Genomic DNA, 22,756 nt, shown 5'->3' with positions numbered 1-22,756 from the left:
AGATTTGTTGCCAACACCATTTGCACAACAGTCTTCGCCCATTTAGAATTCAAATCAAGTTTATTGCCATCTGATTGCACAAGTACAACCTGACAAAACAATGTTTTCCAGTCTTCGGTGTAAAACACGCAGACACACAACCCGACATAACACACATACAGACAAACAATACTTATGTAGGACAAGTATTCATATATACAAATAAATGAATAAATATTGTTTGATGAATATGAGAATCTCGAATAGTTAGTGTGAGCAGTTCCTTTGGTCGTTCAGCGTTCTCACTGCCCGTGGGAAGAACCTGTTCCTCCGCCTGGTGGAGCTGGCTCAGATCCTCCTGGATCTCTTCCTCACCGGGAACAGCTGAAGATGCTGTGTGTAGGGTGGAAGGGGTCCTCAATGATTTTGCGCGCCCTCTTCAGAAAATGATCCCGGTAGATCATGTCGGTGGTTGGGGGGGGGGGGGTGCACTTCAGTGATCCCCTCTGCCACTCTTATGGTCCTAATGGATTGACCTCCAATCTATTTCCCAGTCTCAATTGCTGGTTCTATAAACAGTGTTACACTAACTGCTACACTATCTATCTGTCTCAAATGTTTCATTGACAAACACTTTCTATATAATTTACTTAATCTAACTTAATGAAGAGAAGGTTCTGAATGATCTGTTTCCTTCTCTTTTAATTGATGGTAAACACACATCCAGTGTAGGCCACAGCAGCAAGCCTCCTCCTCACAACCAAATCAGGTTGGAGAATGTCCTCAATGTCTAACAAGGAAGTCTTGCCTTGAAAGGAGACTGGTCAAGACCAGGTCCAGGACCTAACTGAACACTGCATCAAGCATCTGGGCCCACGTTCACACAAGTACTCACTGGGGTAACACTAATGCAGGTCGTCATCTGTGGGACCTGATGTACCGAACTATGGATGGGAACATGCTGGAAGGATAATGCAAAATAATTCTGCCGCAAGGGCAAATGAAAACAAACAGGAGCCAATTGCTCAAGTCATTCGACCTGCAATCCCTCTCTCAACCTCCCAGCAGAATCCTGCTCTCACACACTTCTTGTCGGCTGGGCAGTTACTAAAACTATAAACAACAGTAACTCCACAGGAAGTGACTGTCTAGAGCTGGCAAACTCAAACACGAAACACTAAAAATAATCCTAGTTAAACCAACAGCAGGAAGCTGGATACAAGGTTAAAGCTGAAATCTCAAGAGCTAGAAATGGATCTGGCATCTATCCCAACTCCACTTAATGCCCTTCTCTGTTTTGACACTTGCTGATGGAGAGAGCGTACCTCAGTATTCCTGGCCCTCTATATGGTGCCACATGGCCATATGTATCCCCACTTCTACACAATGGAGCAGGAGTTTAGAGCGTGTTCATTCGTACAAATGGAAGTGGCATAGAACAACCACAGAATCTCCACTGGACTTTCAATTCACTCTGAAGGAACAGAGGAAGAGATGCCAAACAACCACCTGGTCTTTTCATCCTGAAGATCTGGTTAACTTTCTACATACGATTGTGTTGTTAATTTCTGCAATCAACCTCCATAAGTCTAAAAAAGACATTTAGCCAGGAGATGCTGAACCCACAGCAGATGGAGAGTTTGGCAAGCAAAGATCAAAGGCAGGCCATCCCTCCCCTGTGCTACTCTAAGCAAAGACTGTGTCCTTCCATTGTCACACATTGCAAGCACCAAATAGGAAGAACCTGGACCTTTTTAAAATGATTTCAGAATTAGGGTGCTGCAGTTTTTATTTGAATTCATCTCTTAATTTTTGGGGGGAAAATTTAAAAAAGATAATTATAAAAATTTCACCAAAGACCCAGAATCAGTTGAGATTATTCTTAGCATTCAAGTCCGTTTTTAAAAAAAAGGATCTTGAAAAGAATCAAATAAAACTATTTTGAACATTCATGATTGCAAGATCAATATATGTGGCAATCTCCCAACATGCCAGCACTCTGGAGCACTCCATACAACCCACCCTCATCTGCTCACCATCTCCCCAGGAGCAGGGGAAGCATTGATATGCAAAGTTCCTATCCTTTGTTAGTCTGAAGCAAGAAGCCACTCGGCACACACCAGTGAAATATTCAACTGCCCAGTTGTCGCATTGGAAGTATTGCTAGTGAGGGAATTTCCCAAAACATGAGCAAGTTTCTGGGGAAAACAAACAAAGGTTTTCCATCTTGGAATGTGGACATTGCTGGGAAAACTGGCATTTAAAATCCTTTGTGCTGGAGTCGGTCTCCAACTGGTGACAATGCACCAGAAAGGGTTGGTTGGGAACAGCAGTTTTGTCTGGTAACCTTCTTTCATGACATTCTTGGATTTCCTGAGATACCCAAACAAACCTACCTGAAAAAATTTTGGGTAAACCCGAGGGACAAGTGCAAAATGACAACATGCTGGAGAAACTCAGCAAGGTCACTCAACATCCAAAACATTGGTTACCTTTTACTTCCCGTTCATACTGTGTGACCTGCTGAGTTTCTCCAGCATGTTTGTGCCTTGTACCTAACGTTGTGATCTCCTTGAAATCTCTACCCTCTCCTTAAACCCATACACTCTAGTCCAAGACCAGAAAAATAAGCTATAAACCTAGGTAGAACTGGACTGATTGTGGTCAGGATTTCTATGCAGAGACCACACCAGGCCAACTTGCATATGGGCTGGTCTGGTCTCTGCATAGAAATCCTGACCACAATCAATCTGGGAGGCATCACTCATCAATGAGAAGAAAGAGGCAGGCAGAAATTAAGTGTGAGGTAATGCACTTAGGCAAACCAATTTCTGGCAGAACCACAGAAGCATGAATGTAGAGACTTTAAGGTGCAAGTCCATAGCTTCCAAAGAATGGTGACAGAGCAGGATGGGGTAGTGAAGAAGGCATTTGGCACGTTTGCCAGAGTCAATGAGTATGAGAATTTGGATGTCATGTTGCAACTATACATAACACGGGTTAGACTGAACTTGGAGCTCTGCATACAGTTCAGGTGGCCAGACTACAGGAAGGATGTAGAAACAGTAGAGAGAAGGCAGAGATTCACCAGGATGGAATGGAGGGCTGTAGTTAGATGAAAATGGATAAGCTGGGGTTATTCTCACTGTAAGAGTGAAACACAATAAGGTGCAGATGCTGTGATTGTAGTAAACCCACCAAAATGCTGGAGGAACTAACTCGGCTGGTCGATTCAGCATCTATCGGAGACAAAGATATTTTACCGACGTTTCGGGCCTGATCCCTTCGTCAAGGAAAAAAAAAATCGGAAAAGGCAGAAGCAGGATACATCAGAAAGTCTCAGAATTCAAACAATGGGAGAGGAATCCAGACCAACAAAAGGTGTTAATTGGCAAAAGGTGAAATTTGAAATTTATCATGTCTGTGTGAGACAGGGAATGAAGAGGACAGGGGGAGCGGGGGAAGAAGGGGAGGTTTTTTAATGAAAGACAGAGAAATCAATGTTAATGCTATCCGGTTGGAGGGGGCCCAGTCGGAGGATGAGGTGTTGCTCCTCCAATTTACGAGTGGTCTCAGTCTGGCAGAACGTGAGACCATGGACAGACATGGCAGCAAGGGAATGAGATAGGGAGTTGAAATGGGTGGCCACTGGGAGATCGATGCTATTGCGGCGGACGGAGCTGAGGTGCTCAGTAAAGCGATCTCCGACTCTGTGTCCAGTCTATCCAATGTAGAGGAGACCACAACAGGAGCACCAGATGCAGCAGATGTAATGCTGAGGAGAGACCTTGTAGAGGTTTACAAAATTGTGAGCATCTCAGATAATGAAAATCTTTATCTCAGGCTATGGAAGTCTGGAATAGAGGGCACAGGTTTGGAAGAGAAGGGAATGTGAGGATTGTGTTTTGCACAGTATCTGAATATGTGGGATGAGCTGCCAGAGGAAGTGGTAGAAGTGGATTACTGTTTAAAATTCATGTGAGCAGGTATTTGGATATGAAAGGCACAGGCAGTTTTAGGCCTGATACGGGTAAATGGGATTGGCATGGTCCAGATTGTCAAAATCTGTAACTGCTTCCCGAGCAAAGGCCAAGGGCTGATCAGGAACCACAGCTCAGCCTTCTGGCAGACAGAGCTCGAGCCTGCTGTGTCCTGGCTACCAAAAGATATTGCTCAGAATAACCCAAGGGCTTACCACCTTCCACAGGACAATGTGAAGAATCTGTAAACTATACAGGTGGGAAAATTAGATACGCTGGTCTCATTCACAAAATTTGCAGTTAATTAAAAGGGAACATATTTAAAGGTATCTCCCTTTAAGCCAGTTTGAAGTGTGTTTCTCAACAGCTGAAGACACAAACCATTCAGCCTGTCCAACCATACCATAGGAAACCACTGCCTCACATTAAAATCAAAATGAGATTCCATGTAATGGATGAGGCACAAAGACAGAAGAATCCCAGCAACACACTGGACTCCACAGAAACATCACACATCAGTGTCTGAAAACACAGGGCACTTGACATACTTTAGTGAAACATTAGAATCTGATCCTGGGCTATTTGCATACAGGATGGATGAGGAACAGCCCAACACATGTTAGCAGGAAAAAAAACAATTAAACAACTCTCAATTTAATATGTGAAGCAAACATTCTGTACTAATATTCCTGAACAAAACATTAGACTATCTATGCATCAGCAGAATTCAAATTCTGTTTCACCATCCTTGAATCACTGCGTGTAACTTCACGCCAGAGAGATTTAGAAAGAACATCTGGAGGTTTGCATTGCTTAGCTACAAAATGCATTGCATAGAAAAAGTTATCAATTATTGCTGGTCAATGGAGCTAACCATTCGAATCAATCAAAATTCAGATTTATTGTCAGAGTATGTACAGTACATGACATCTCATACAGCCCTGAGCCTCTTTTTCCTGTGGGCCAGGCAGAATTTCTACTTATCGGTAGAGCGAAAAAAAACTATACTCAAGAAAAGATTTGTAGACAAGAGAGAAGTGGAAACAAACTCCGCAATAAAAAAAATTCAATATAAATGAAGTGCCCAAGTCAGAGTCCTTAAATGAGCCCCTGACTGAGTTTGTCATTGAGGAGCCTGATGGTGGAGGGGCAGCAGCTGTTCCTGAACCTGGAGGTGTGAGTCTTGTGACACCGATACCTCTTTCCTGATGGCAGTAGTGAGAACAGAGCGTGTGCTGGGTGGTGTGGATCCTTGATGATCGCTGCTGCTCTCTGACAGCAATGTTCCCTGTGGATATTCATGATGGTGGGGAGGGTTTTCCTTCCTTTCATAACAAGGTCTGTAGACTAGGTTGTCCTTTTCAAGTTTCAGCCCATACCAATCATATGCAAGGTACACCCTTCCTCAAATGTTTTGCCAACTACTCCAGCCGTTGGCTTCTCATACCTGTTCAGGGGAATGGAGAAGTGATCTCAGTCCCTCAACCTTATTGTCTGTGATATCTATGAATGATTTGAACAAAAATGTAGGTGGGGTGCAAGCCACACCTGAACTGGTGGAGTTATGGATGTAGCAGGATATAGATGAGTTGGAAAATAGGCAGATAAATGGGAGATGGAGCTTAATCGAAACAAGTGGAAAGTGATGTACTTTGGGAGGTCAAATGATAGAAAAACATTTTCAGTCTGCTATAGCATAAGGCTCACCAGAAGCTACACTTTCTGAGGAGTTTCAGATTTGGTATGTCACCAAAGTCTCTTGCAAATTTTTACTGGTGTACCAAGGAGAATGATCGGACTGATTGTATCACTGTCTGGAATGGAGGAGACAATACACAGGTCAGGAAAACAATATAGAGAGTTATGAACTTTGCCAGTGGCATCATGGACATCAGTCTTCACTCCATTAAGAATATTTACAAGAGGTGGTGTCTTGAGATAGCAGTCTCTATCATCAAGGACCCCCACAGGCCTGACCATGCCCTCCTCACTCTGCTACCATCAGGAAGGAGGTGCAGGAGCCTGAAGACGAGCACCCAACGATACAGAAACAGCTTCTTCCCCTCCGCCGTCAGATTCCTGAATGGACAATGACCCACAGACACGGCCTCACTTTCTCTTCTTCTGCACCAACATATTTTTTTTTAATGTAATTTGTAGCAATTTTTGCACCTTTTAATGCTGCCTCAAAACAACAAATTTTGTGACATTTGCTCGTAACAATGAATTGTGAAATTCTGATTCTGATAACAGGTCCTTGGAAGTCCAAGAGACCACACACCTGTCTTCACTGATGGAACGGAGGTTCAAGTTCCAGGGATTCCACATTTCAGAGGTCCTCTCCTGGAGCCAGCACATCAAGGCAAGTAGGAAGAATGCTCACCAATGCCTCAACCTAATTCTCTGTCAAACTGTCACAGGTGCACTGAGGAAAGTATACTGACTGGTTCCATCACAGCCTGGTTTGGGAATTATAGAACCCAGGGACACAGAAGGAAGCAAACTTAGCCAGTTCCATCACAGGCTCCAATCTCCCATCCACTGAAGTTATCAACGTGAAAGGCTGCCTCAACACGACAGTCAACACCATAAAGGGTTCCCATCCCCCTGGTCACAACCTCTTCTCACTGCTCCCTTTGAGAAGAAGGTACAGAAGCCAGAGGTCCAACACCTTTAGGGTCAAGAACAGTTTATTTTCCCCAACAAAACTCAGGTTCTTCTCCCTGCTCTTACCACCCTAGCTATAAACTACTCAGACACCACAAAATAGGCCATCCACCCTAGTGGAATGCCACTATTTTCTTGACTAACTGTTACTGTAAATATTTACCATTCATTTCGGTGTACAAATCAAGTCGTGAAACCCTAAAATATTTCTCAAAAATGGGGGTCAATTTATACGCAGGATATACTTTTGAGTCCTTAAATTCACCAAAAGACACAGATGGACATCGATTCGGCATACAAATCAATGCTGGAAGCACATCCCCACCACCAGTGCCACTACTCCCCTACACCTCCCCACCACTGGGCGCCACGAAAACCTAGGTCCCTGAGGCCATCGTCACCACTCCTGCCTGATAGGGTGAGGTTCCTGCTCCCGCCAGAAGCACGAGGTCGCTGCTCCAGCACCATGGGCCCTGGCTGCTGCTACCCGGTAGGCTGAGGTTTTTTAAACCTTTGTTACTTGCGATTGGGGTGTTCCAAAACTTTTGGGTTGTTCCTGGGAGGCCTGGACAGCCTGAAAAATGGGGGTCGACATACGCCAGAAATAACATTAAAACCATTAAAATGAGCCTAAAAAAGAGGGGGGCGGGGTACGACCTATCTGCCAGTCGACTTGTACGCCGAAATATACAGAATATTATCTCATTCCATAAATTAATTACGAGGTAAACAACAAAATATGCAGATGGAATAAATGCCTTTGGCCCATCTTGCTCTCAATGATCAACTAGCGTGCCCCTCCCACACTAGTCCCACCTGCCTGCGTTTGGCCCACAACCCTCTTACCCATCATATCCAATGCTGAGGGACGCACTGAGGCTCAGTGCAGCCAACACAAGGGAGCCATGGGAAAGGATCACAGTCTAGAGTCCTCCCATTAACCAGACATTGAGGGGCTGAGACCGAGGGGAAGCTCCTCAAACAAATGGGGGGGGGGGGAAGAAACAACAAGGTGTTACAGTGACAGGAATGCATGGATGTGAAAGGGTGGGAACAGACTCTAAATGGGTTTCCTTTTGTACATTTATAGGAAACAAATGTTAAAAGTTGCAATTGGAGCTGCCTCAACCACCACCTCCAGCAGCCCGTCCCACACACCCACCACCCTCTGTGTGAAAACATTACCCCTCAGTTCCTTGTAAACCTCTCTCCCCCTTACCTTAAACCTGTGTCCTCTGGTTACCAATTCCTCCACTCCAGTCAAAAAACTGCATTCACCCAATCTATTCCTCTCATTATTTTGTATGCAGGGGTCGGGTACAGTGCACAGAAGTGCTGGAGAAACTCAACAGGTCATAGAGTATCCACAGTAAAAAGGCAACGGCTGTTTCAGGTTTGAGCCTTCTCCTGAATAAAGAGGGGGAAGGGGAGGTGAGGAAAGAAGCAGGGAAGGGTATAGGGTAACTGGAAAGAGGTGGATAGAGGTGAGAGGGAAGAGAGAAAAAACTGAGAAGTGAAGGAGGAGAGGGTAGAGGGGTAGCTCTCTGATCGGAGAAGGAATAGAGGAGGGGAGAGCTGGAAGAAGGGGGACAGATGAGGGGCAGAGAAAAATCAGAGAGATGACTTCCTCTACATCAGGGAGACTCAACGCTGACTGGGAAATTGTTTCGTTGAGGACCCTCACTGCGTCCGCTGCAACAGTACGGACCTCCCAGTGGCTATTCTCCAAGGCCCCCATACCGAGGCTATCCGCAAATTGGAGGAACAATGCAGTAACATCAACTGCCAATTTCCATTAACCCCCTCCCCGGTCTTTCTCTTTCCCTCATCTTTTTCACACCAGCAAATAAAGTGGATTGATCTGGACAATTTAGCAGGTCCGTAGCAAGTAAACTGGCAGTGTGAAGGCTCCAACCAGCCTCAAACTCTTGGTGGAGGGGTGGGTGGGGAGTATCAGAACCCGGCGAGTTAACTTGTTAATCACTCTGTGGCGGTGTGAATGGGCTACTCCAATTGCCGGGTACCATTAGTGGGGTTACAGCCTACGTGGTTGCGTCAATCTGGTACCATTATAAATAATGTTGAAATGATTGAAAGCACAAGTACGTGCTGACAGTTCCACCGGCCGCGCGCAGCTGACGATTCCTGCTAATAGCACAGTTATACTTCACAGCGCGGCCAGCGAGGCTGTCAGCGATTACCTGTGCTTTAAATCATCTCAAACTTACTCATAATACCTAATACAATGTAATGCTACATAAATAGTTGTTACGCTCTATTGTTTAGGGAATATGGATAAGCTGGTTGGTGAGTTTGTTCATAGTTTGAGAAGTCTGAAGCCCACTGCAGTAGATTTTCCCACGGTCTTTTATACATTGTTCTTTATTCCCCTACGATTTCACTGCCCTGCGACGACGTAGTACGTCACAGCTGGAGGTGGGGGGCCCCCTTAGATCCAAGGGATCCAGATGAACCAGGTAAATCATGATCCAGTGTGAATGGATTACTGGGTACTGCGTGCCTGGTAAGTTTACCCACTATCTAGAAGGGTTGGTGGTGTGACTCCTTTCCTCCAGCTCCTCACCCCTTCCTTTCCATCAGAGAGCTCCCTTCCTTAACCCTCTGCCCTCCCTCCCATTGGTTCTCAGCTATTTTATCTTCTACCCTCCCACCAGCATCCACTGCTCTTCCTCCCCCTTCCTCCATCTTTTTATTCAGATGTTCGCCTGATTTTCGGCATCCTGATGAAGGGCCCAGGCCTGGAATGTCGTCTGCCTTTCACTTCCCATGGATGCTTTGAGGCCTGCTGAGTTTCACTTTTATGTACTGCAGTGTACAGTGATTTAATGTACACCACTGGAGTTTTTTTTAAACTGCAGCAAGAATTTCTGTGCACACTTGACAATAGACTCATTATCATCTACAGGGTCCAGCTGGAGAGGCTGAGAAAGGGATGAACTGCCAATGCAGAGCCATTCACTCATCCAGAGGGCTTTAACATGATTGGGTCAACAAAAAAGCCCATCGAGCACTCAAATCCACACGTGCAGATTAAGGTCAAGGTCCTATCTTGAAAGATGTTTCAAGGAATTGATCAGGACCAAGGTGCCAAGTCAACCAGATCCAGGCCGGAGACACCTCTCTAAGATCCAGCTGCCTCACCTGAAAATTCTTGCTTATCCTTCATAATGGGCTCCTTTAACGACAGAAATTTTAAAAAATGACAGATGCTGTAAAAAAAAAATGGAAACACTCGGTAGGTCAGAAAGCATCAGTGGAGAGGGAAAGGGTCAATGCTTTGGGGCAAAAATTTTCATCAGAACTTCTCATTGATCTTCAGCCCGAAACATAAACTGTTTCATTCCAAATGCTGCCTGCTCTGGAGGGTAAGGGCTGGGGATGATCTTTTAGGGGTTTACAAAATGACAGCATCGATACAGTAAATAGGCTGAGTAGGAAACTAGTGCCAGAAAATGGGGACATGGAGTCCAAAGGGTTTAGGTGAGAGGGGAGAGATTTAAAAAGGAACTGAGGGACACCTTCTTCACACTGGGCTATGAGGATATGGAACAAGTTGCCAGAACCAGTGTGGAGGCGGAGACAATCACGGCATTAAAGAGACATTTGGACAAGTACATTCATAGGAAGCAGTTAGAGAGATACGGGGAGAACGCAGGAAAACGGGACCAGGTCAGGATGGCACCTAGATCACCGTGGAGGAGATGGCCGAAGGGTCTGTTTCCATGCTGAGGTTCTTCCACATTTCTGATTTGTTCTTCTAAAGATGGGGGTTGACTGTACATATGACAGGACATAACTGATGGTTCTGGAAATGTAGCTTGCTGTCTGTCTTCCTTACCTCAGTGATTGTGTTGTACACTGACTGAGTCCCACAAGAACAGTAGTTTAAAACTTTTTCTTTCCATTCACATCCCACTTTAACTATTCCCTAGGCCATCAATGCTCTATGATTAGTAAGGAATTGCTTAAGGTGGGATGTGAGTGGGAAAGGTGAGAACCACTGCTCTCAACCCAATTGTTACTGAAACATTTTGCTTGAGAAAAATGGTCATTGGCCCATTATCTTTGGAGTTATGAAACCGTGCACATGACGAGTCAGTGAGGGACGATTAAAACAGTGGTTTTCAAGGTTTTCAAACTTTTTCCTTCCACTCGCATCCCACCTTAAGTAATCCTTACTAATCACAGAGCACTTATGGCATATATGTGACTGGAAAGAAAAAGTTTGAAAACCACCGCGCTAGAACATTAAATGTATTTCTGGATGGCTGTTACAAGGAAACCTCAGGGAGGGACGTTAGCCTGGGCTTCCCAGACAAATCTCACTGGCTGATTTCCAGAGGTACCTAACGACTTCCTCGAGTCTGAAGAGTGTGGGCTCAGGTCCCAAAGACGAGCTTCCACACACACACGGTGCGGTGCTGTGGGAGAACAGCACTCAGAAGTACTCTTTTCAATGAGATTCACATCTGAGGCCTCATTTACCCACTCACCTTGCCCCAAAAGGTCAAGACTGCACTCCTGGAAGAGCAGGGGACCCACCCCTAGAGTCCCAAACAATATTAAACCTGCTTCAAAAGAATTTTTAAATTTTAGACATACAGCACAGTAACAGGCCCTTCTGGCCCACGAGTCTGTACAACTCAATTTCACCCAAATGACCTGCAATCACTGGTACATTTTGAAGGTTGGGAGGCAACTGGAGCAAGCCCAAACACATGGAGAATTTACAAACTCCTTATGGACAGCAACGATTTGTACCCGGGTCGCTGGCTCTGTAAGCGTTGCACTAACCACGACATTAACTGTGCTGCCCTGAATTTGCTTGGTACTTTCCTTACTGCTGTTCGTGACCCTACTTTGGGCACTGAAGCTGCCATGTTGCATCTTTTCTGTCTCGGCACATGCTGTGGTAATTTAATTCCTACTGTGTACCTGGTGTATCTGGTGTATCTGCAGCAAGTGAGAACTTTGGTTCATCAGTACATGACACTTCTGCACGTCACAAACTCTTCTCATCCTCATGATCCAATCCACATGACATGCATCTTCAGAGCCAAGTCGAGGCAAACTGCCATGAATGCGTCCTTTCCAGGAAGCGGCCATCCAGCCCGTTGAGCCAGCTCTGCCATTCATTGAGAGCCTGGCTGACCTGGTCATGGACTCTGCTCCACCGACCCATCTATTCCCCATTACCCTCGATTACCCTATTATTTTAAAATCTATATTTTTAACATATTTAATAAAGCAGCCTCTATTTCTTCATTTAGGCAGGGAATTCCAGATATTCCCCTCTCGGGAAGAAAATGTTCCTCATCAGTTTTAAATCTAATTCCCCCAAATCTAGAGGCTACATCCCCTAGATTCACCTGCCAGTGGAAAAACTGTCCCATAATTCCAGCTGGAAGGAGGAGGGTGAGAGGGTCAAGGGGTGGAAGTGAGGGAGTGGAGGACAGGGGGGAATCAGGGAGCTCAGCATGTGAACATGAAGAGAGGGAACAGGAGGCAGGGAAGGGAGCAAGGAGGACCAAGAAGGAGGGAGCTGGGGGGGGGGGGAGTGTGAGGGAGGGAGCAGGGACGGAGGGGGCCTGGGGAGGGAGGGATGGAGCATGGAGAGGATCTGGGAGGGAGGGAGGGGATCTGGGAGGGAGGGAGGGGATCTGGGAGGGAGGGAGGGGATCTGGGAGGGAGGGAGGGGATCTGGGAGGGAGGGAGGGGATCTGGGAGGGAGGGAGGGGATCTGGGAGGGAGGGAGGGGATCTGGGAGGGAGGGAGGGGATCTGGGAGGGAGGGAGGGAGGGAGGGAGGGAGGGAGGGGATCTGGGAGGGAGGGAGGGGATCTGGGAGGGAGGGAGGGGATCTGAGAGGGAGGGAGGGAGGGGATCTGGGAGGGAGGGAGGGAGGGAGGGGATCTGGGAGGGAGGGAGGGGATCTGGGAGGGAGGGAGAGAGGGAGGGAGGGGATGTGGGAGGGAGGGAGGGAGGGAGGGAGGGAGGGAGGGGATCTGGGAGGGAGGGAGAGGATCTGAGAGGGAGGGAGGGAGGGGATCTGGGAGGGAGGGAGGGGATCTGGGAGGGAGGGAGAGAGGGAGGGAGGGGATGTGGGAGGGAGGGAGGGAGGGAGGGAGGGAGGGAGGGGATCTGGGAGGGAGGGAGAGGATCTGGGAGGGAGGGAGAGGATCTGAGAGGGAGGGAGGGAGGGGATCTGGGAGGGAGGGAGGGGATCTGGGAGGGAGGGAGAGAGGGAGGGAGGGGATCTGGGAGGGAGGGAGGGGATCTGGGAGGGAGGGAGAGGATCTGAGAGGGAGGGAGGGAGGGGATCTGGGAGGGAGGGAGGGGATCTGGGAGGGAGGGAGAGAGGGAGGGAGGGGATGTGGGAGGGAGGGAGGGAGGGAGGGAGGGAGGGAGGGGATCTGGGAGGGAGGGAGAGGATCTGAGAGGGAGGGCGGGAGGGAAAAGGGGAAGGAGGGGGAGGGAGGGGGAAGGAGGTGGGAGGGAGGGAGGGGGAGGGAGGGAGGGACAGGTCCCGGGTCCTACCTGCGTTGACAGCGGGGAGACTGCTCTGATCGATGCTGAACTCCGCCATGGCGCCGCTCGGGACACTCACCCCCGTGCGTGGCCCCGCCCCTGTCCGACGCGCGCGGCCCCGCCCCTGCCCGACGCGCGCGGCCCCGCCCCTGCCCGACGCGCGCGGCCCCTCTCCAACTTGTGCCCACAGCGCGCCCTGGTGGGTGTGAGTGAGCAGGCGCTGTGACTGAAGTTCCAACACATCGTGAATGGTGGTGAGTCGCGCCCATGGGAGGGAAAGGTGCATTACAAGCCCAACGGATTACAGTCTTTCCTTATTACAAGCCCTCTTTATTACAGCCTTCTTTATAACAACTCCTCCTTATTACAACCCCTCCTATTACACCCTTCCTTATTACAAACCCTCCTATTACACCCTTCCTTATTACAATCCATCCTTATTACAATCTTTCCTCAAGGAATAAGCAAAACAAACCCATGAAATCTCAGAAATAGAGATAGCAGCGAAACACAAGAGCCTGCGCTCACCGTGGTTGAAGTAAAACCACAATGCTGGAGAAACTCAGCAGGTCAAAGACTAGTTTTTATGGAAAATATAAATATACATAACCAACATTTCAGCTTGAGCACTTCATCAAATGTAACAAACTAACAAAAGAAAATTAATGGAAAATTCACCAGACAATGGTAAATTCAAAATAATAGTATTTATTAAACAATGACCTAACATTTCTTACTTTAACCCCACTAAGCACAAATATAAAATGTATGTGTGTGTGGCCAAATCCCAACCATTACAGTTTAGGTATAATTCCGAAAATTCAATTTTAAATTTCAGCATCCAACATCTTATGTTGAAATTGATGATTTTAAAATTTCAATTCACAAGTAATTATCAAACATTTGAAACATCATGTCTTCATTTCTCTTTAAACTCCTAACTTTCTTGCTGAGTTGATTTTCCGAGAGACATTTCTTCATACGAGTGATTTCACAAACTCCTGTTTCTCTTGCCTAACCGTTACAGAACAATGATTTCTTTCTTAATCAAGAGTGACATTTTCCATGGACTCACGGGGCTGCCCTCTTCTCATAGAGGCAGTCCAAGTGGCTAGTTCTTTTAAAATACCACTTTTGGTGTGTTCCTCCTTTTATCAAAGAGAACACTGGCAGCTTTCTACTCTAAAGGAAATATTGCTGCTGTCGCCATCCTGTGTCTCACAGGATGGCCAAGTCTTCTTCAACTCCCAAATAATGACTCATTTCAATAATCTATTCCATACAAATCTTTTACATCACATGGTAAGGCATCATGACACACTCTGAAGATTTTATGAACCTTTTAACATCTTTATGCTAAAAAATAATTTAATCAATCCACTTATATACAGAATCAAACTGTTTGATGTTACTTCCAAAATATTGTTTCTGAGCTGTCTGAGATTGACCAGGAAAATGCTTCTCAAGTAAACAGTCCATTGTTCTCTTATCAAGAACTATCAGAAAATCTTTTCCCCTCTCTGCTTCAGATGCAACCGGCAGACTTTCCGACTTTCAGAATGATTTCTGTGTGTAATTGTGTTTAAAATACAAATGTCTCTGTTGATAATGAGGCCAGCTGCCATCTTCAAAGAACCTCTGTCTCTGGGTTTTTTAAATGCAAATATGTTGTCTTTATGCCCTGAAACCAATCCTCAAAACTTTACTATAAATATATATATAAAAAAACTATTATCATAACTAAAGATTAATCATAGCACATTCATCATACAAGGTATGAACAAAATGTGGGCAGGCGCCAAACAAGATGGTGGGGGGTGGAACAGGGGAAGAACACAGTCCCATGGGCAGGAGGTAATAGGTGCATAAGGGAGGGAGGTCACAGCAGCAAATGGGGTAAAAAAGGTTCCATTATTGTCACGAAATCTAGCGAGGTTGCTCAGCGAAGTGATTGCCCACTCTCTGCCCAGTCTCTCCAATGTAGGGAAGGCCACAGAAGGAGCACCAGTTGCAGTAAATCACCCCTGCGGATATACAAGTGAAGTGTTGCTTCACTTGAAAGGCCTGTTTGGGGCCCAAATTAGTGGTGAGGGAGGAGGTGTGGGGGCAAATGTGGCACTTCCTGCAGCCACAGTGGAGGGTGCCGGGGAGTGGGGAGGGGGGAATGAGTGGATGAGGAAATCATGAGGGAGCAGAACCTACAGAAGGCAGAGAAGGGAGGAGAGGGGAAGATGTGCCTGGTGGTGGGATCATGTTGTAAGTGGTGGAAATTACAGAGGATCATGTGTTGGATGTGAAGGCTGGTGAGGTAGCAGGTAAGGACAAGGGTAATCCTGTGTTTGTTATGACAGGAGGCAGAGCGGGAAATGGAGGGGATGCGGGTGAGGGCTGAGTTGATGTTGGTGGAGGGGAAGCCATATTTGTAGAAGAAGGCAGACATTGCAGAAGATCTGGACTGGAAGACCTCATCTTGGCAGGGACAGAGAAATTGTGAGATGGGGATAGAATACTTGGAGGGGACAGGATGTGAGGAAGGTGTAGTCAAGTTAGTTGCGGGAGTTAGTGGATTTGTAAAATATGTCAGTGGAAAGCTTGTCTCCCGAGATGGAGACAGAGAGCTACCCAGGCTGTTCCCTCCTCACTCTGCTACCATCGGGGAAAAGGTCCAGGAGCCTAAAGACAACAACTCAGCGGCACAAGGACAGCTCCTTCCCCGCTGCCATCAGATTCCTGAATGGACAATGAACCATGGACGCTGCCTCACTTTGACTTTTTCTTGCACTCCTTTTATTTATTGTAGTAAGGTGGTTTATATAAAGTTTGCCCTGTGGGGTTGTGCAAAACAACAAATTTTGTGACTTGTTCATGACAATAAATTCTGATTTTGTTCACCAGTTATCTTGCCGCTTTTGAGAAACACAAAACTGCAAATGCTAAACTCAGTCACAGGAGGCCAGGCCAGGCAGCATCCATGGGATAGGAAGCATCCAAGGGTCAGTCAACATTTTAGATCGGGACCCTTTATCAAGCCTGAAACTTTGATTGACCAGTTCGACCCATGGATGTTGCCTGATTCTCCCTTGGCCTGCTGACATCTGGTGGATGACTGCAGATGTGAAGGTGATTAGGCCAACACCACAGTGAAATGTTTGCCCTGTGAAGCTGCCACAAAACAACGTATTTCATGACTTGTTCATGACAATAAATTCTGATTCTGACCCAATAAAGTTTAATGCACACGTTACTGGCACAAATTAAATCCTTAGACCAAGATCTGCTGTCTCTGAACCTATATTTGAGTCAGAGAAGGAATAGGCCCCACAGCCTGTTCCATCATTCAATAAGATGCTGACTGATCTCACTGTAATCTCATCTCTGCACTCCTGCTGACATAGGTGATGGAAGCACAGAAACAGGCCCTTCAGCCCACCAAGACTCTGCTGGCCATTTACTACCTCTCCATACTCAAACAATTTTTTCCAACCTGTAGCTTTCCATACCTTCAAGTTTTCATCATAGCTTGTGGGTCGTTACTGACTTTCAGTTGGGAGACCCGCACATGCTGCAGGCAGCTGGAGACTGGCTCATGGGAACCAGGATTCAGAGCCAGAATTCAAGAGGGTGCTGAAGACAAGAAGGGCTCCTGAAGTGCCTCAGGTGCTGGTTTCCTGATCGTGTCGGGGATTTGGATCTGGAGCTCGTGTTGCTGATCAGGTGCCAGTGCCACTGCAGAGGCCGCGGAGCGCTGGAGGCAAATCCACGGACACACATTGGGCCTTTTTACACAGAAAACCCACTTCATTGTCATGTAAATGACCCACCTTTAAAGGCAGCTTGGGTCGTTCATACTGAACCGAGAAATGACGGGTCAGTGTGACCTTATACTTAAGCAAGCAGGCATCCCAGAGCAAAAAGAGGAGGGACCAGTAGCATTACAGCGCCGGAACCGTGTGTGATGTAGCATTACAGCGCCGGTGTCATGTGTGATGTAGCATTACAGCGCCAGTGCCTTGTGTGATGTAGCATTACAGCACCGGAGCCGTGTGTGATGTCATATTACAGCTCCGGTGTCATGTGTGATGTAGCATTACAATGCCAATGTTGTGTGTGATGTTGCATTACAACACCAGTGCCGTATGTGATGTCACATTACAGTGCTGGTGTCCTGTCAGACATGGGATGAAAATGACCCCTCCCTCCTTCGTTGTGTTTATACAGGTAGGTGAAGCATTAAAAAGCAGTTAATTCCTATCTTTTAAGGGCTGTGCAAAAGGGGCTCGTGACTGAAGGGACTCTCTTTTGCTTCTCTTTCTCTTCTACTGTCGGATGACACTAATGGTGACCTCCTCATCTGCCTTTCAACAGCTAAAGGCAATTTTGTGTAATATGTCATATTATATGACAATAAAGGAAACTTGAATCTGAATTCTTTGTAAGTGTTTGGGAGTCTCTCCTCCCCCCACCCTGTGATGTCAGGTTTGAATCACCTCTTTCCTTAAATCCATGCTCCCGATGGTAGCCACCTCTGCCCTTCATTGTCTATCCTGTCCACAGCAGGCCCTTTTAGTATATGCTGGTCAGATTCTCCCTCAGCCTTCTCCCCTCCAACACAAACAAAGCAAACCTCTGCATGACTGTGAATCTCCTCTGCAATCTCTTCAGTACAATCACATCCGTTCACAATGATCCAGCTATAACCTCACTAACACTTCATAATCTGTTTGTACAACCTGTAGCCCAGGTGTGAAGACAGATATCCTGGCTGTTCTCCTCACCACCTTATCTACCTGTGCGGCCACCATCAGAGATCTATCCCATGGTTACTCCAATTCTTCCCCAACTGGAACATCCTCCTCCCTGCAGCTACACAAACCTCTCAGTTGTGATTAAACATTGCCTCCGATTCTCCTCCCATTGCTGTCATGTACACTTAAGAAATCAATGGATGTAGCATGAAAATGCCAGATATGGAGTAATTAATCATTTTGGAACCAAGCCCATTAATCTCTGTTACACAAACATTGGTTGAGAACTGAGTTTTTAGACTGAGATCCTCCTCAAGTTGGCTGGTGGGGTACCACAGCCCAGATATTCACAAGTTACACTGACAATTCTACTGTAGGAACCAAGTGCCATGTTTGGAAGTTTGCTGATGATGGTAACTAAAGCTGGTTTATGAGTAGGGAGGAGGATAGGATAAGTCAATGGGCGAGAACAAGGCAGATGAAATATAATATGCAAATATATCAGTGGACAAAATAGGAAAGCAAAGTATTGCTTAGTGGTGAGGAATTGGGTGGTATTCATCTTCAAAGGAAAGCCAACTAGCAATTAGGAAGCTAACCATGTTAGCTTTTATCATGTGTATTTGAAAACAGAAGTCTTATTCTTATTGAGCAGGGTTCTTAAAGTGAGACTGCACAGAAGGGTTGCAGATTCTGGGAAGCAGTGGACCAATGCAGGGCACCAAGGAGAACACCTTCCATTGAGAAGGAGTAGCGGAGAAGACAACCCTACAGGATAGTGACAGTGGCGGCAGACCCGTGAGGGACTCTTCGACTGAGCGACCCACATAGGCTGCGGGGCAACGCAGTCAGGAGACCCGCACAGGCTGCAGGCTGCTGGAGAGTAGTTCATGGGAATCAGACATCAGAACCAGGATTCTAGAGAATGCTGAGGGGAAGAAGGGTTCCCAAAGAGCCTTGGGCACTGAAGGCTTCCTGATTGTGCCAGAAGTTTGGATCTTGGGGTTAGGGTTAGGGTTAGGATCAAACAGGATTCTTTTTTGTAGCTGCAGAGGTTGCAAACATTGGAGGCTGATCCATGGGCATTCAGTGACTCTGAAGAGACACTCTTTTGCTTCTCTTTCACTCGCTCTTTAAGGGGTGCTGGACGACATTAGTGGCAATTCTTAGACCACAGGCAGAAGGCAGTTATGTGTAATATTACATGTTCTGTACTATTACATGGCAATAAAGGAATCTTGAAATGTTGAGATTTGTGCACAAATTTGGCCTCCCTAGCTAAAAACCAATGGTCTTGCCTCGAATTCAAAAGAAAAGGAAAGATTCCATTGAAGTGTAGACATTTCGTACAGGATTTGATGAGCTAGATGCAGGGAAGATCTTTCCCTTGGCTGAAGAGTCTGTGCCATGAATTACAAGACAAAGAGAAATCTCCCCCAAGGACTCTGCTCAAAATTTATGGGCTCCCTTTCCTGTGAAGAAGCAGTCGAGTTTAATTGGGTTCTTTCCTTACTTCTCTTCTAATGACTACATAAGAAAAATATTTTATGATTTCAGTCCGTGGCCCCCTTAAATAGGTTGTGGCCCCCAGGAGGGCTGGATGTACTGTCCCCCCTCCCCCATTGAGGATGGCTAAATGTCTTCCATCTACCAGCTCTTATTCTGTTAATGTTTTGATTCATTATTAAGATTGTCCATGTTTATGAGGAACTGCCTAATCAAACATACTAATTGATACTCACATCCTTTCCTCCCTTGTATTCCACTCCTCCATTTTGGAATCTAGAGAGATATAATTGTCCTCTAACCATATTGTCGACACTGTAGATTTTGTTGCACATGTTTCAATGAAACATGTCGAAAAAAAATCAGGTTTCCTATTACTATAAACATAAAATTAAGTACAGTAAAACCTCTGTTATCTGGAACACAAGCAACTGGCAGCCTGCACCTGGCCAAAAAAATTGCGGAAAATAAAAAGGCAAAAAGTGTGAAAGTTTAAAATTGATGCCCCTAGTGGTTAGTTTGCCAATCATGCATCACACAATCTCAAGCCACCAGAAAATTCACTTACCCGGCATATACCAGTTCCACCCCCCCCCCCCCCCCCCCAACCCAGGGGCTGGATACCAGGAGTTTTACTGTAAAATCAGAAACACCTTCAATCATGTTTGCAAAAAAAAGTTATAAGCTGCCATTTTTTATTTTGATGTATAATTATGTTTGGATCTTATATGACTGCTCTCTATCATATAATTATGCTTTGGAGTAGGGATTTTCAGGATTTAGATCCGACGATGATGAACGACCATTGATATATTTCCAAATGAAGATGCTTTGTAACTTGGAGAGTAACATAAAGATGGTGGTGTTTCCATCCACCTTCTGCCCTTAACCATCTTGATGGTAGCAATGGCCTTAACTGCCTTGATGGTAGCAGGGGTTGATTCAGGAGTGCTGTCAGATTAGCTTATCTGACCCACAGCAGTACATTTTGTTGTTGATATGCCCCATAATCACAGTCCCCTGGTGGCATTGAGGATAAATGTTTCAGGTCATTCAGGTGATGCCGAGCAAGTGGACTGCTGTGTGCCAGATTGTGCCAATCTTCTTGAGGTTTGTTGGACCTGTACTCATCAAGACAACTCACGCTCCTAACAATGCCTTGTTGATGACGATAAAGCTTTGAGGTGTCAGGAAGTGAGTCACTAACCTGTTCTTGTGATTGTTGTATTTATATTCTAGTTTAATTTTTAATCAATGTTAACAGGATATTGATGGTGGAGGATGTAGCAAAAAGAATGCTATTGATGGTCAGGGATATGTGATTATGACTCTTTCTTATTGACGATAGCTATTGTTTAGCACACAGGTTTTCAAACTTTTCTTTCCACTCACATATACCACTTTAAGTAATCCCTATGCCATAGGTGCTCTGTGGTTAGTAAGGGATTACTTAGGGTGGTATGTGAATGAAAAGAAAAAGTTTGAAAACCACTGTTTTAATTGTACCTAATTGACTCATTATGTGCACGGTTTCGTAACTCCAAAGGAAATGGGCCAATGACAATTTTTCTCTAGCAAAATATTTCAGTAATAAATAGGTCCTGACCAGTGGTTCTCAGCCTTTTATTCCTACATACATATCCCCTTAAGAAATCCCTTTACTAATCACAGAGCACCTTATGGCATAGGGATTAATCAAGGTGGTATGTGAATGGAAAGATTAAGTTTGAAAAACACTAGTTTAGCATTAATGCAGCAAGAATTGTATATTTCACTTGTCAAAGTACTGCTGAGAGGTGAAGAGAAAGAGGGAGATTGAGAGGGAAAAAGAGAGACAATAAAAGAGACACAGACGGGTACATTTGGACAGAATACCTTCTATGTGCATCTATCAATATTGGTAAGAAAATATGGGGTGATGTTACATTTTCTTGGGTTCTGTAGAAGTAGAGTGGATGGCGGGCTCTGTAGAAGTAGAGTGGATGGCGGGCTCTGTAGAAGTAGAGTGGATGGCGGGCTCTGTAGAAGTAGAGTGGATGGCGGGCTCTGTAGAAGTAGAGTGGATGGCGGGCTCTGTAGAAGTAGAGTGGATGGCGGGCTCTGTAGAAGTAGAGTGGATGGCGGGCTCTGTAGAAGTAGAGTGGATGGCGGGCTCTGTAGAAGTAGAGTGGATGGCGGGCTCTGTAGAAGTAGAGTGGATGGCGGGCTCTGTAGAAGTAGAGTGGATGGCGGGCTCTGTAGAAGTAGAGTGGATGGCGGGCTCTGTAGAAGTAGAGTGGATGGCGGGCTCTGTAGAAGTAGAGTGGATGGCGGGCTCTGTAGAAGTAGAGTGGATGGCGGGCTCTGTAGAAGTAGAGTGGATGGCGGGCTCTGTAGAAGTAGAGTGGATGGCGGGCTCTGTAGAAGTAGAGTGGATGGCGGGCTCTGTAGAAGTAGAGTGGATGGCGGGCTCTGTAGAAGTAGAGTGGATGGCGGGCTCTGTAGAAGTAGAGTGGATGGCGGGCTCTGTAGAAGTAGAGTGGATGGCGGGCTCTGTAGAAGTAGAGTGGATGGCGGGCTCTGTAGAAGTAGAGTGGATGGCGGGCTCTGTAGAAGTAGAGTGGATGGCGGGCTCTGTAGAAGTAGAGTGGATGGTGGGCTTTCATGGTTGCAGCCTTGATGTGGTTGGACCAGGACATGTTGTTACTGATATTTACTCTGCAGGGCTTGTCCACCTCCACCATCTCCACCTCAGCTCCAGTGATACAGATCTGGCTGAGCTTCCTGAAGTTGATTACCAGTTACTTCATGTCCTGGGGTTGAGAAAACTGACCTCCACCCACCACAATAACCTTTCTCTATGCGAGGTAGGATTCCAACCAGTGGAGGATTTTCCCCAATTCCCATTAACTTCAGTTTAGCCAAGGCTCCTCGATGCTAGATTCCCATGAAATGCTTGAGCTACTCTCACTGCCTTTGAAGTTCAGTTCATTGGCCCATGTTTGGGTCACCGCTGTAATGAGATGCACAGACTGAACTTCTATTAAGTAAAACATGAAAATCTGTAGACCCTGCAGTTGAAGTAAAAACACAATGTTGGAAAATCTCAGCAGGTCAAACAATGTCCTTTATACCTCAAAGATACAGAACCTTGGCTGTGCCTTCCCCCAGCATACCACCAACACCAAAGGGGACACCAATCATCTCTGGGCTTTTCACTCCTGTCAAATGGAACAAGTAGACAAACTGGTGGAGCCTGGACACAGTGATGGGTTGCCATGAGAGTGGAAAATAAAATGATGCAGACGCTGCAGATCTGAAGAAAGATCCAGGTCCAGCAGCATCAGGTGCC

General features: G+C 46.1%; 1 protein-coding gene across 3 annotated transcripts in view; it reads right to left on the bottom strand.

Moving 5' to 3' along the window:
- The window catches only part of ccdc50a (coiled-coil domain containing 50a), an 80,842-nt gene extending 67,576 nt beyond the window's left edge, over positions 1-13,266 (bottom strand). For all 3 annotated transcript variants that reach the window (XM_069897639.1, XM_069897641.1, XM_069897640.1), the window contains exon 1: positions 13,184-13,266. In XM_069897639.1, the coding sequence (XP_069753740.1) occupies positions 13,184-13,232 (49 nt within the window). In that variant the 5' untranslated portion in view covers positions 13,233-13,266. The remainder of the gene's footprint in view (positions 1-13,183) is intronic.
- Between the last annotated feature and the right edge of the window lie 9,490 nt (positions 13,267-22,756).

This window comes from Narcine bancroftii, chromosome 9, assembly GCF_036971445.1.
Source record: "Narcine bancroftii isolate sNarBan1 chromosome 9, sNarBan1.hap1, whole genome shotgun sequence".
Taxonomy (NCBI): domain Eukaryota; kingdom Metazoa; phylum Chordata; class Chondrichthyes; order Torpediniformes; family Narcinidae; genus Narcine; species Narcine bancroftii.
This window is presented reverse-complemented; position numbering and strand designations above follow the sequence as displayed.